Source organism: Protopterus annectens, chromosome 5.part1, assembly GCF_019279795.1.
Source record: "Protopterus annectens isolate FY-2018-M chromosome 5.part1, PAN1.0, whole genome shotgun sequence".
NCBI lineage: Eukaryota > Metazoa > Chordata > Ceratodontiformes > Protopteridae > Protopterus > Protopterus annectens.
In genome coordinates, this window is record NC_056736.1 from 734,387,849 (window position 1) to 734,403,220 (window position 15,372).

Below are 15,372 nucleotides of genomic sequence, written 5' to 3' on the forward strand. Positions count from 1 at the left end.
TTCCATTAACCACCTAAATCCTGTTAAATTATACTCATTTCTGGTCTTGTAATCTCCTGCATTCTATCTACTTTTATATCTCCATCTCCCACCTTTACTACTTAAATAGAGCCAGGGAAAGGCATGACTTTTTATGATAGTGCCACGGTCATTCTGTGAAAATTCACCCATGATAACTGCTTTGTTGTCATTTTCTAAATTGTTACTATCTACAGAATCCCAAACTATCTACAGAATATCATAATGTGTTTCAAATAAAGTGGTTTAAATTTTTGAAAAAAAACCCACCAAAGGTAAACTCACTGAGCAGAACAGTTATAATATCTGTTTCAGATGGTATTTATGTCTTAACCCACATTTCTGAAAAGATATATATATATATATATATATATATATATATATATATATATATACACACACACACACGCGTCTACTTTAAAACACCGACGACGAAAACACTGAGACCGGAAGATCGACAACTGAGATGACCGACAGTTTAAAAGCATGAAACTTCACATGCCCGACAAACCACAATCCCGACAATCAACAAAACAAAACAAATACCTTTTCCGAAAAACACACACACAACACAAGCACACCAAAAACCTTATAAACCTACACTAAACCTTGCATACACAACTACCTATGCACTAACCTTAACCCAAACCCTAACCCTATGGTATGTCACTATCGCACACTCACCTAACCCGTGCCCTAACCCACCCCTAACCCTAAAGTCTGTCACTATTGCACACTTACCTTATCCGCATCCTAACCCTAACTCACTTAACCCACCCCTAACCCTAAAGTCTGTCACTATCGCACACTTACCTTACCCGCACCCTAACCCTAACTCACTTAACCTGCCCCTAACCTTAAAGTTTGTCACTATTGCACACTCACCTTAACATGTCGGTGTTCTCAGCATCGGGCTTTTAAACTGTTGGTCATCTCGGTTGTCAATCTTCCGGTCTCGGTGTTCTCGTCGTCTGTGTTTTAAAGTAGACCCATATATATATACATATATATTTATAGGTGCAATTTATTTAAATGAGACACCCAAATTTCAACATTCACAAAGTAAAAGTTTCACATAATTTTGCATGTGCCGAGCAACAATCTCAGCCCAAGCAAAACTTTCATTAAAAAAAAATAATACATCATTTTTTGCATCCCCACACCCTTTGCTGATTATATATACTAACTTTGAGATCACACAATGTCGGAGAAAGGGCATATTTCTCTACCCCTAGAACTGTGCAGTCTTGCACACCTGTCGACCATCTATGTAGTTGACTAAATCTTGTCCACTACATATATATACACACACACACATATATATATATATATATATATATATATATATATATATATATATATATAATTTTTAATATCAGTCAGTCTTCTGAAGAGAAAAAATCTTTGGCAGATTTTCATTACAAGATACTTGCTGTGTTGCCTTGTAGCAAACATATGAGTTAACCCTGACCCTGTTTCAGTTTGAATATACTCATCTGGCTGGATAGTAAGTCAGAGTTCAGCTGACTGTTCACACCATCTTCCTGAGAGCTTCTTTTGTAACAGGGAAATCAGTTCTATTCTGTTCCGCAGTGGGCAGCTTGAGGTGTTTTATGAATGTGGTTCATTGACATGCTTAATCTAAATTTAAACTTGACTCAGTTCAGTGAATTAGGCCATATATGCATTTTCTGTTCTAAAGGACAGACATGTCAACTTGGTAACCTAAAACATCTGTCCTGTTAAGAAGAAAAGAAGATACAAAGTATCAAAGTATGTAATTAAAAACTACATAGAAAGGTAAAATTTGCTAAGAGATGAGTGGACCTCAGTTCCATTCGTCTCTCTCCTCACTAACTAATTCTGTAGATTTCCATCTATTGTGGGTGGCAATTCTACAGTCTTCATATTTAGTGATTGCAGTTCTGCCTGCTGAGTATTTGCTCAATGTTTTCTTTATCCTCTTTGGGGTCACAGGAGTACCTGAGCATGTCTGTGCAAGCAATGAGCATATAGCATGAGAACCTGTCCTGGAAAGGATGCCATTCTCTTACAGGACTCACATTCATACTTTCCTCACTCACTTTATATGCACTTATAAGCAGTTTAGATAATCACTATTTGGTACTTCCTTATTATAGCAGCCTTGGCAATATACTTATGTAAAGAGTATATTTAATAGCAAGTCTTTATGTGAAATGATTTATACTGTTTCATGACTATGCTCACATTGCCTTGTGACATACTTGAATGTCTGAAGCGGGACAAGTATATAATTTTAGGTAAAATCAGGGACAAGTATGTTTTACGGAGTGGGATATTGGTTTTATGATTCTAACAAAAATTGCCCCTATTTTTGGGCATTTGTCCCCCCATTATTTATGACTTTGTCCAGATTTCTTGCTTTGAGAGATTGAGAGGTATGCTCCACACTGGCACACTGGCAGAGGAAAGATTTGCTGATTCCACAAAGGTCAATGAAGCCAGCAACCAAGGAACCAAGAGCTGGAAGTGGAAACCTGTTGATCCACTAAAAGCAACACACTAGTCATAGGTGACTCTATAGTCAGGCACACTGATGTCCCACTCACCAAGCTAAACAAGGAGAAGGTTACTGTCAGCTGCCTGTCGGGTGCCAGGATCCGCCACATAACCCACGCACTCAGGTCACTCCACAACAAGTACAAATATGACTCTGTCATTGTCCATGTTGGTGTGAATGACCTGAGACATACCTCCCTGGACTACATGAAAAGAGACATGGAAGAGCTCTCTGATCTTGTAGCCCAGGCAGGTATGACCCTAGCCCTGAGTAGCATTCTGCCATCAACCAGAATGATGCCGCAGTACAAGGACAAAATGATTGACTTCAACAAATGGCTAAGCTTCTGGTGCCATTCTAAAGGGATCCAGTATCTGTCTGCCTGGGATGACATGGTCAACAGACCACGATGCTTTGCCAGAGATGGCCTGCACCTGTCACCCCTGGAATTCCATATACTGGCTAAGGTTCTTGCCGCCCCTATAGTGCCTTTTTTAGGAAAGGTTCAAATGACAAATTCACCACTATAACAGGAACAGGCAAGCAAAAACTGAGGGTGATGCTACTCAATGCTAGAAGTCTAAATCTCAAAATGCACTCACTCGAAGCACTCCTTAAAATGGAGAACATCGATATCTGTGCAGTGACTGAGACCTGGTTCAAGGCTCCAGAGTGCACCCCTGCACTACCAGGCTATAACTCATACCACACCTTTCGGCCATGTAACCTGGACCGGAACACCAACGATGGAGGTGTGTCCATATTCATTAAGGATATCCACACCTCCAGGCTAGTTGCTCATAATAATGCAGCTGAGGTTATCCAAGTGCAACTAACTCTAGGCAAAACTGCAATCCAAATTGTAGCTTGCTACAGATCACCCACCATGCCCCAGGATTCCCACTCCTCTTTTCTTGATGTACTGGAAAATATTAGGGTTCAACCAAACACCCTAATAATGGGCGATTTCAACTACCCCACCATTAACTGGGAAAACTACTCATGTACCAACTCCTTTACTCAACGCTTTCTGGAATTCATAAACTCCAATGCCCTGGATCAACTTATCCACACACCCACCAGGGGCAACAATATCCTAGATCTAGTCATTACCAATATGAGCGACTAGTGTTCCACTCCTGAAGTCAACGCCTCATTGATCCGATCCGACCATAAGCTAATTATCCTAGATATCCACATCCTGCCTCCACCCCCCCATTAAGGAAACCATGGTAAAAAATTTCTTCAAAGCCAGCTTCATGCTTCTTAAGACAGAAGTGGTGAACTTCATGACACCCATGCAGATGGACAATACAGTTACGACTACTGAATCCTACACAATTGCACTTTATAAGCACTTACATGAGTGCATGGATCGTGCTATCCCAAACAGAACCAAGACACTATCCTCCAAAAAAGGAAGTCAATCTGGTGGTCCCCTGCCATAAACAAACTGTACAACAGAAGGAAGAAACTGTTGCAAAAGAGAGTAAAATCCCATGAGTGGAGGAGCTCCCTGGTCAGCCTCAGTAAGAAGCTGCGATCCCTGATAAAATCCTCCAAAGCTAGTTACAAAAACAAAATCGCCACTGATTCTAAAGACAACCACAAAGCATTCTATAGCTATGTCAAGAATCTCAATGGCAACACTCAGATCTGCTCTGAGTTACAGCACAATGGCACTAAATATGCAGACCCAACTGATATTGCCAACATCCTGGCAGATAGGTTCAATGCTAACTTTACCCCCCTCTCAGCCCTTAAAGAGCCCATCTCTATACTGGAAGAATGCAAAGTTCCTGTAATCACGGCTGCACAGGTAAAAACCACACTCTTCAAAGCCAAGAACACAGCATGCATGGGACCAGACAACATCCCAGGCTGTGTTCTACATGAACTAAAGAGCAAACTGGCACACCACCTAAGTACCATGTTCAATCATAGCCTCACCTCAGGCTTTGTGCCTGCTGAATGGCGCACAGTGACGGTTATCCCACTCCACAAGGGGGGAGCCACCATGGACCCCAGGAACTACCACCCCATTAGCCTGATGAGTCTGGTCTGCAAGGCCATGGAACGTATCATCATGGAATTTATAAACAAAAACATTGGTAATCTCCAAACTCTGGACCCCATCCAGTTCAGGTTTGCAAAAGGCAGATCATGTCTCCTAAACCTGATAGACTTCTTTGAAGCAGTCACCAAAGCCGTAGACAAGGGTAAGGTGGTTCACATGATGCCCGCTGAAGAGCTGCTCTATGTTAAGCTATATGTAGCGATTTCTGTGACTTCTATAATTTATATCTTTTTAAACTATATATCTTTTCATGGGCTTCAGAAAAGCGGCTTTTTGCAGCCACCACTGAATTGAAATGTAGGAGTCCTGTACATAACGATTGTAACCTTTTGCTTCTTTATTTGTTTGTTTGATAAGGGGCTGGCTGACGGCCAGTAGTTTTCTGCAGTGTTGTAACAAGTAGGACATACTGTGAATTCCTATTGGCTGTTGGCTTTTTCATTGACCTATAAGAGACTGACTTTTGTTTACGTCTTCGATTGACGAGGGGCTGATGCTGACGGCTGGTCGTTTTCTGCAGTTAGGCAGGACACATTGTGAATTCCTATTGGATATCGGTTATATTATTGACCAATAAGATTGGCCCTAGCGTGCCATATTTGGAGAATCGCTCTCTTAATCGACCAATAAATGAGAGTTGGGTTCCCTTTATTTTACTGGCTGCTAAATGTAATGAAAAGCTAACGCCATAGGTTGCTTACTAAACATAGTTATGCTTCTGTTATTTAACCGGTGATGAACCCCTAGGGATGATTGATGTTGTTGGAGATTTATTTTGAGCTTAAGCTATACACAGCGATTTTTGTGGATTTTGTGATTTTATATTTTATTTCATTATTTTTTTGGCAACTGTCATTGCATTGAATTAAAGGAGTTATGTATGTAGTGACAGCTACCATTAGTTTATCTCTTTGTCTGATCATGTTTTGACAAGGGGTTGACGCTTATGACTGTTTTTTTTGTAACCTTACAATAAGCAGGATACACTGTTAATCTCCACTGGCTATTGTTTCTGTTATTAATCCAATAAGAGACTATTTCTACTGCACTTCACATTTGACAATTGCTCTCATAAACAACCTATGAAGGAGATATGTGTTCCCTTTGCTTCATTGGTTGTTAAGCACAATGAAGAGTCAATGCCACAGGTTGTTTACTAAATATAGAAGTTGATATGGATGATTTAGAAAAAGACACAGAGAGGTGACGAACAACGATTGGTGGTTATTACTACCATTTGATTGGTTCTGACAACACCAAATGGAGTTTATCCTGATCTTTTGATTGGCTGTTCATTTTATATCTCTCCCTATAAGAAATTGAAATTTTTGCCACAACCATTGGCTATTAACCACATTGTTATTTTGGAATCAGAAAGATGATTGGATAGTCTTTTCTTTTTAAATGAAGTCATAGAAATAAGCGTTACGATCTGATGAAGGCTGAATAGCCTAAAGCGCTTATCGGATTTTATCCAGTTTGTCTTAGAGTGTTTATATTTTTTAATAAAACACTTATTTTTACTTGATCATTTGTTTTGAATCTGAAGAATTAAGTTGCCATGGTGGTGCTCTGAAGAACTCAGTCGTTGGTGTCAAAGCCATGGCCTCAAGCTCAATGCCAAAAAGTGCATTGTCATCCCCTTTGGTAAAAACTCTGTACCCATGAACTACAACATAGGCGGTAGTATACTTAACACCGAAAGTGTGATAGGAGACCTTGGGATACAGGTGGAGAGTAGTCTCCCCTTTGATAATCACATCGCCACAGTAGTCAGGAAATCGTTCTACATGGCATACCTCATCACAAAAGGTTTCTCATCCAGAAAAAAAGAGGTCATTGTTCCCCTCTACTCATCACTCATTAGTCCCATTATAGAGTACAACACCCCTTTTGGTATGTACCTCACAAGACATCTACAAGAACTGGAAAGGCCACAGTAATACCTCACAAAGAGGATTACCAGCCTCAAACAGATGCCGTACGCAGACCGTCTCAAAAAACTCCAGCTTTACTCTGTCGCATATCTCCTACTCAGAGGTGATCTCTACCTAACACACAAAGCTATGTCAAACCCAGAGCTGTTGGACATGCTCCACTTAAAGACATCCCAATCTCTCCGAGCTACACGCTCTAGGGACCTAAACCTTGTCACCACAATAAACAGAACATGCCGGAGGGATAGATTCCTGTCCCAGAGACTTCCCATACTCTGTAATAAACTACCTATCTATATCAAACAAAGCTCCTCATTAGCACTCAAGAAAAATCTTGATGATTGGATGGGAAATAGGAAATTCACCCCAGGGATCACCAGTGTGGCTCTGCTCGACAGTGGCACAGGAAAATAATTTTCTTGGGTGGCAAAAGCCAGGGTACCTTTTTGGCTGGGCTTGTATAGGCCCCAGGGCCAATAGCCTAGTACCTACCTATGAACCTATGAATTGAATGCTGTTTGGTAGGATAAAAAAAAATAAAACACTTTTGGCAATCTTTGAGGTTGTACTTTTCTCTGCTGCAGTGCATCCTCAAGATTTTTATAAATATAGATGAGTGGTTTCCACTATTTTTCTACCAAACAGCATTTGATGTAAATGTCTTTGGTAGAATAACATGAATCCAAGGAAGCAACATTCATTGCTAAGTCACTCTGCTTGCTCTCTTTCTAAATATTTCCAGTTCAAACCGACATGCACTATAAGTAAATAATCTTTCATTTTATAAATGTGTTAACTGGGTAAGCCCACCCAACAAATGTGTCCCTTTTCAGGAGCAACCCAGAAGCACTATATGGTTAAGTTACTTCCACATATTTATACCAAAAAAAAAATAATAATTGGAGGGGGAAACGAACCCTGTACCCTTTGCTTCTGGAATTTTTGCTAAGCAACCAACTAAAAAAATGCAGAAAAAAATATTTTCTTCCATTTTATGTAATGTTATTTTATTTATTGCCTCTTTTCTAAACTGTTAAAAAGACACTTAAAGATTTTGGCAAAGAAAGATAAAGAACTGCTCTCTTATTAACAAACCAAAACTAGTTAAATGATGTCTTTACAGATTTCATGTTATAAACTGTAAGTGAATAAAAGCTTATGGTGTAGGTATTTTCTGATTTATTTTTATTTTTTTTTGCTTTCAGACCCTGTTCCTCTTTGCTGATGCCTGGCAATTTGTTCAGGGGTAGAAATACAGTGGGTGTCAGCAAGGGAGTGTCATTCGTTTTCATAAATGACATGACCCCTTATTACTGCCCTACTCCCATTGACGACAGCATTTCCACGAGGACTCTGCTCTCCCTTGAGGACTCTAACATGGGACCTTGTGCCCAGATGTACACTGCCCCCCTGAAGAGATACAGACTACATCATACCTCTCACTACTCCCGTTCCATCTCCAACAAGTACCCGATCTACTAGGTTGGGTTGCCTTGTCATAGTCGGGCTTTATCACTCAGTACCCTTTGTACTGACATATGTGCAGCTATAAATGTTGGTAAAAGCTAACTAGATCTCACGTCTGCATTTTTTAATAACATTCTATTGATACCCCATATTTAGAAGTATTTGTTCATTACTCATTGCATTGGTTATGGGCCTTGGCTGGCTTTAACAGAGTTTCCAGCATTACCTTTGTTGAAAATTATTTCCGCCTACTAGAAATTTTGCTGTAATATAGTTTCCATAATAATCACGGCTGGAAAGGAAGTTATTAATTTTCATCAGTAGGTCAAAACATTTACTTGGGCCCAGCACTTTTGTTTAATCAAGCTATGTATCACTTTACTAGAACACTGCCCAGTGTGAGCCCTTACTGCTCATGTCCTTTCCAGTAATAGCACTGCTGTTTAGATTGATAAATGCATTATTCCAGACAGACAGAAGCAGTTGATTGTATTAATATTCTAACTCATATTTAACATTTCCAACACTAAACAACAAATATATCTGCTGGCCGTTTAACAGTGTTCTCAGAATATGCGACAGAAGTGGACAGAATAAAATAATTAAGTATTTTGTTATATCTAGTTGGTAGGGAGATAAAACAGTTAAAATATTGTGTAATTACAATGGTTCCTACATATCTTGGCTTGAATCCTGAAACTTCCATTTATATTATTTTTGTTAAATATTGGTACCTAGGGGATCTTATACAGTTATTATTTATATAAGCACAGCTGTTGCATAGAATAAATTAATTTATATAGAAACTCCAGTTGTTGTATGGAATATATATGTATATTTCATTGTGAAAGGAAAACACAGGCACATATCAAACGGGATTTTTAATTAGAGTTTATTTTATTTTTAAATACCTTTGCCCTTTTATAAATTTTACATTCTTTCTTCTGAACTGTATTTCTGATCAGCTGTGAGTGGTTGGTATTTCTTTTAAACGAATCTTTAAATAACTTCAGCTGTCTGCTTTTCTCACTGACCTCATGAAGCTGCAGTCCTGAAGTTTAACATCAGTGTAAATGAACTAAGAGAGTCCACCTGTGGTGACAAAACAAGAAAAAGCTTACCTTGCATGTTCTGTTCCTCTCTTGTTCATTCAGTAATATGAGGTGATCTCATGCATTTACCATATTTGTCCTATACATAATTAAAAACTATATAAATGACCATTTAGAACAAGTTATAGTAGCAGTTTTTTTATGTTCACCATCAAAAAAAATCCGTAGCAGTTTAACATTCTAGATTAATTTATTCACCAATAAAATTTTTGAAGGGCTGGACAAATCTACACAAGTATTTACCATTGTCAAATGTAGCAGCAACTGTGTGATTCTCCAATGCTGTTCTTTGTACATGATGCAAACATGTTACTTGAATAATACTCTAGTAAAGCCATAAAATAGCAAGTTTTCTTTTATAATGAAATAATCATTATTCCTATGATTCAATTTCACTAAAACTCTTATTTATGCAGGTTTTGTGCCTTCAAGATTTCTTTGGTGAAGATGACATTTTTATTGCCTGTGGTCCAGAGAAGTTTCGGTATCAGGATGACTTCCTTCTGGATGAAAGTGGTAAGTGCAGTGAAGAATATTCCCATATGGAAAACCATATAACTTAAATACCACTGAGGCTGTCAGCAGGTGTTTTTTTTTTCTCATGTTAATATGTTATAGCACTGGAATTGTTTAATAATTAATAAATAAATATGTTTTAATTGTAGTTCACATGCAAAATGTTTGCTTGTCGAAACCTAGTACTGTACGTTTTGTCTGTGCCTGCATTTTTATGGTTTCTTTAATAGGAATATCTTCACCATCTTTCTCAGAAGAGATTTGTCAGTTGACTATGCCCACTGTGTTTCTCAGAACATTGGGGTGGTTATTAATAATTCAGAGCAGCTCAATCAGCTTTGTAGACTCTCTACACTGCTTGTTTCAGTGCTTGATATTTTATGGTAGTAACAGTATCAGATTAACAAAATTGTCACAGCTTGAATAGTTCAGTTTATTTCCAGATTGAGTAGGCTGACTCAGAAAAAAAATTACTCTGTATATCTTAAAGCTGCTTCCTTTCACATTCAGGGAACAGTTATTCCCAGTAAGGAATGAATGTGGTTCTGCATTCACAGAGCTCAGGCAGAACACTTGGTGTCACAGATTTGTTGCAGACACAGGGAACCTTAATTCCGGATGGAATGCTATCTGCCATGGCAGACATGGGGAAGCTTTTGACAGGAGGAAATGTATCTGTGACAGTCAGCTTTGCATGACATCCATTTATTCCCTTGGAATGTTTGGAGGAATACACATGTTAGTAATCAAAATCAAATCCTGAAAGGCAGCATGTGACAAATTAAGTTTCAGCTTCAAAGAAATTCACATCCATAAGAGATTACAGTAATTATTTGAGGTTAAACATAGTTCACTCAGCAGTCATCTTTAGAAATCCTCTCTGTTCATGGGTTTCCAGTGATGTAATACTTTATAACCGCTAGTGGCTGATAGCTCTCAGTGGCATTCTTTCAGGATTATCAGTGGGATCACAAATGACCCCCCCCCCCCATTTTACTACTAACACAAATGGTGTGTTAGACTCAGAATTTCACTGAATCAGTAAAATGGATCAGAATGCAGACATTCTAAGAATCTGAAGATACCCTTTTCTGGCTCAAATGTTGAAGGCCCTTAGTAAATCTGAAGAACAAGGCACTAAATTCACAGAAGAGGTGCATACTGTGGGTAAGAAAGCTTGTCTACATTTGTTTCTCCTTCTTGGGTGGGGGCTATTGAACTATCTACAAAGTGGACCACTGGTTAGAAAATCAGTACCTGCCCTCCAGCTGTTAACACATTTCTGATCATTGCTAATGTAAAAGCAGATGACACTGTATATCTGTATGCACGGCTATTCCATTCCTCCTGAGTCAATGAAAGTCAGAGAGGACATTTTAGTGCTAACCGAATAATTATTGTCTTTTTGTATGTTTATCTGTGGCTTCTGTGGTGAATGTGTTCATTATCCAGCCACTATTTAATAATGCAGCATTAAATGTCCAGTCTATGTCTGTGAGCTGTGCCATTTTCATAGGAGCACAGTGATTGGATAGCAGCCATTTTGGTCAAATGTCTCTCTACAAAAATTTACCAATAGGTGCTGAAAGTGAAGGATTCACTTTACTGCTCTAATACATATAATAACATCATTTTTGCAGGGGTCAAGCCCCCTGCATCCCCCCCCACACATGCTGCTAATTATATATACTAACTCAAAATTGCACAGTGGCAGGGAAAGGGCATATTTCCCAACCCTGAGAATTGTGTGATCTCACATACCTGTCAACATCTGTTTAGCTGACCACAATTTTGTAGACAAACAGATGTCGACCAACCTAGTGGTGATGTAATTATGTCTTACCATATGTGTGTGTGTGTGTGTGTGTGTGTGTGTGTGTGTGTGTGTGTGTGTGTGTGTGTGTGTGTGTGTGTGTGTGTGTGTGTATGGGTCTACTGCTTTTAGTCGAATTACATTTGGTCGGAAATTATTTCAGGCAGTCCACTTCATTGAAAGCACATTTGATGGAAAGCACATTTGGTCGAATTACATTTGGTCGAAAATGGAATATAGCCCCTGCCCCACTGCAGTGCGACCCTGGAGTGAGAATATAAAGTAAGGGTGGGGTGGGGAGCATAGCCCCCCACATTTTGCAACTAATTTTTACGGACGTTATATGTTTCAATGTATTTTTAATGGCTACACAAGTATATAATAGTGAATACACTGTGCCCCCCACACACCCCCTTACTTTATATTCTCACTCCTGGGTCGCACTGCACTGGGGCAGGGGCTATATTCCATTTTCGACCAAATGGAATTTGACCAAATGGGTTTTCAGTGAAATGCATTTTCGGTGAAGTGGGCTGCCTGTAATTATTTTCGACCAAATGTAATTTGACTAAGATCAGTAGCTGGTCTTCTGATATAGACCCAATATGTATAGGTTTACATTTACTAGTGCAATGATGACAACAAACATGGAAAGTGCAAAGAAAGTGCTAAAAAGGCAGTGTTTACATTCTTGCTGTTCTCTGACTCCAGAAGTCATTGCATAACACCGCTCAATCTCCAGTGGCATTCTAAGTGTCAATCAACAGTCCATCAACCAACAGTTACGTTTTCCAAAATATTAAGAAGGTTTGGTACGCCATCACTTCCATGCTGTTCCCTCGTACTTAGGATGCAGTGTCTTAACTGACTTTTCTCATTACGTTGTACAGAAGCCACTCAGAATATTCATTTGCAGTCTTTAAGTGACTATTCTTACAGAATTAAAACATATAGATTAATTTTACATTAGCTTACAATAATGAGGCAGAATCTTCTGGAACAGTGCGTATTACTAGTAATAGGCACATCACAATCATTGCTGTTGCTGAGGCAACAGTGTAATGGGACAGATGGATAATTAAACAGTGAAACTGGCCACATGAGAAGTATCAACCATGATTTTATCTGCAGTAGTGGTGCTGCGGTAGCGTTGTCACCTCACAGCAATATGTTGTCCCGTTCGATTCTCAGCTAGAGTGTCTTCTGTGTGGAGGCATGCGTGAATAGGTGTCCCTTCTTTGAAGGTTGTGCATCAGGGCTGGTAATTTGGCACATACAAATCCACTACTAAACATTAGCGGACCGGAGTTCCGCTGTGGCGACCCCTAACCGGGATAAGCTGAAAGACACAACAACATCTTGGCAAATGCAACAACAAATACACACACAGACACACACACACACACACACACACACACACACACACACACACACACACACACACACACACACACACACACACACACACACACACACACACACACACACACACACACACACACACACACACACACACACACTCACACATACACACTACAGCACAAAAAAAGTTATGGATCACATTTATTTTATTTTTATTTATTTTATTTTACATTTGTTTACCGGGCTAGTCCAACTGGATATATGTCCATTTTCAGTGGAGGCCCGGGGAGAAAAGCTCCACTACATACTACTAAACAATGTCAAGATATACATCAATATACAAAAATAGGAAAAAAAACATATGCAATAAACCTTGAAACAGGTTGTATAGACTTTTGAGTAGAATCTAAATCTAGGATGGTAAAAAAAGAAAAGATACTCTGTTAGAGTTTGTAGATAAGAAGAAAGAGAAAGGTTGTTAAGGAATCAGATAAAGATGGAAAAAAAAGAGACAGCTAACCAGGGTTATTACATGAACATCGCCAATGGTTATTTAGGAAGAATTTTAGTTTAGTTTGAAATAGGGAGAGTGAAGTTAGGGTTGTAAGATCTTGTGGTAATTTTTTCCATATTTTGCCAACTGAGTTGGAAAATGTGGAGTCACCTGCTGAGTTCTTGGATCGGGAGGTTTGGACCAGTATTTTGTTGGTGGAGCGTAGGTACCTCTGATTGTTATAGGGTGTTATGAGGGTGGAGAGTATTGGAGTGTTGTCAGGGTGATGTAGGGCATTATGGGCAATAGTGAGTTGATAGTATTGTATGAGGTGTGGTAGTTCCAGCCACCCAAGTTTCTTAAGATTTAAACAATGATGAGTTCTATATGGAGAGGCAGTTGCAAATCTGGCAATGTTATTATATGATGTAGTAAGTTTGTTAAGATTATGTTTAGAAAGATTTGTGTATATGGAGGAAGCATATAAAAGGGTTGAGATTAAGTGGGTTCTAGCTATTGTAGTTTTGGCTTCAGGAGTAAGAAAAGATTTGATTCTGTAGAGAGAGCCTAGTTTTCTGTTGGTCGATTTTATTGTAAGATTAATATGATTGTCAAACTTTAATTGATTGTCAATAGTGATACCCAAGAGTTTTGTTGTTTGGTCAGGAGAGATAATGGTTCCATTATCAGATGTTAGCATGAAATGGATAGAGGTAGACAAGTGGGTGGGTGAAAAGAGCAAGAGTTTGGTTTTCTTGGGGTTAAGGAGAAGACAATGATTAGAGAACCATTGTTCTATAGTTGTGAAGGTTTTTTGTGTGAGAGAGTGAAGTTCTGACTGCGTTGAGGCCAAGCAAATGATGGTAGTGTCATCTGCATATTGAATGCAAGTTATTAGTGGAGTAGCTAGATGAAGTTCATTAATGAAAATGGAAAACAAAAGAGGACCTAAAATAGAGCCCTGAGGGACTCCTACAGTGGTGGGGAGAAGATCAGAGAGTTGGTTGTCCCATAGAACTGCTTGTTTTCGGTTGTCTAGGTAAGATGTGAACCAGCTTAAGGCAGGATTATCTAGAGAGAAAGACTTTAAACGATGGAGAAGAAGTTGGTGATTGACCATGTCAAAGGATTTGGACAGGTCTACGAAGAATGCCGAAGAAGGAGTATTATTGTTGCGGTTTTTGTTAATTGAGTCGATGAAGGATAGTAAGGCTGTGCTAGTACTATGGTATGGTCAAAACCCGTGTTGGCAATTAGCCAGGAGATTATAGTCTAGTAGGTGATTTAGTAACTGTTTGTGGATACATTTCTCCATAATTTGGAGATAGTAACGCTATAGGGCGGTAGTTAGAATACTCAGTAGAGTCACCTCCTTTGAAAAGAGGGATAATATAAGAGATTTTCCAGACTGATGGAATTGTACTTTCTTTTATTGTCCTGTTAATAAGTATAGAGATGGGGTATGCTAAGGCTTTTGCACCTAGTTGGAGGTATTCTGCTGGTAATCGGTCGGCAGAGGGGATCGTAGGTTTTAGTTTATGACAGTATATGAGAAGTGGGTATGGGTTTAAGGTGAAATGGGGGGGGGAATAGAGCTAGGTGTAAATAGTTTGTAGGTATCTGGGCTTTGTTGATTAGCTAGCTTTAGTATGGCTGAAGTGAAGAAAGTGTTAAAGGCATTATCTGTTTGTAAGGGGCAGTCGGGGTTAGAGCCAGATGGGTTTGGTGTGGCAACTTTACCAGGGGATAATAGTTTATTGATAGAGGACCAAAATTTATGTGGTTGGTGAGGTGAAGATTGTTGAAGCTGAGTATAGAAGTTCTTTTTATCCTGTATGATGGCTTTTTTTGTCATATTTCTCTGTTGTCTAAAAGTGACATTATCAGTTAAGCTTTTTGTGGTTCACCATTTAGCCCAGACTTTATTCCTACTTAAGATTAGTTTCTTAGTGTTATTTGAGAGCCATTGGGCTGTTTTAGATTTGACACGCATAGAACGCATTGGGGCATGATGTTCAAGGATAGTGAGAAAAGT

At 39.1% G+C, this 15,372-nt stretch overlaps 1 protein-coding gene across 5 annotated transcripts in view; it reads left to right on the plus strand.

The window, feature by feature from the left end:
* The window catches only part of DCLK1 (doublecortin like kinase 1), a 2,564,464-nt gene that overhangs the window by 1,402,476 nt on the left and 1,146,616 nt on the right, over positions 1 to 15,372 (plus strand). For all 5 annotated transcript variants that reach the window (XM_044073374.1, XM_044073373.1, XM_044073375.1 and 2 more), the window contains exon 4: positions 9,570 to 9,669. In XM_044073374.1, coding sequence (XP_043929309.1) covers positions 9,570 to 9,669 — 100 coding nt within the window. The remainder of the gene's footprint in view (positions 1 to 9,569; positions 9,670 to 15,372) is intronic.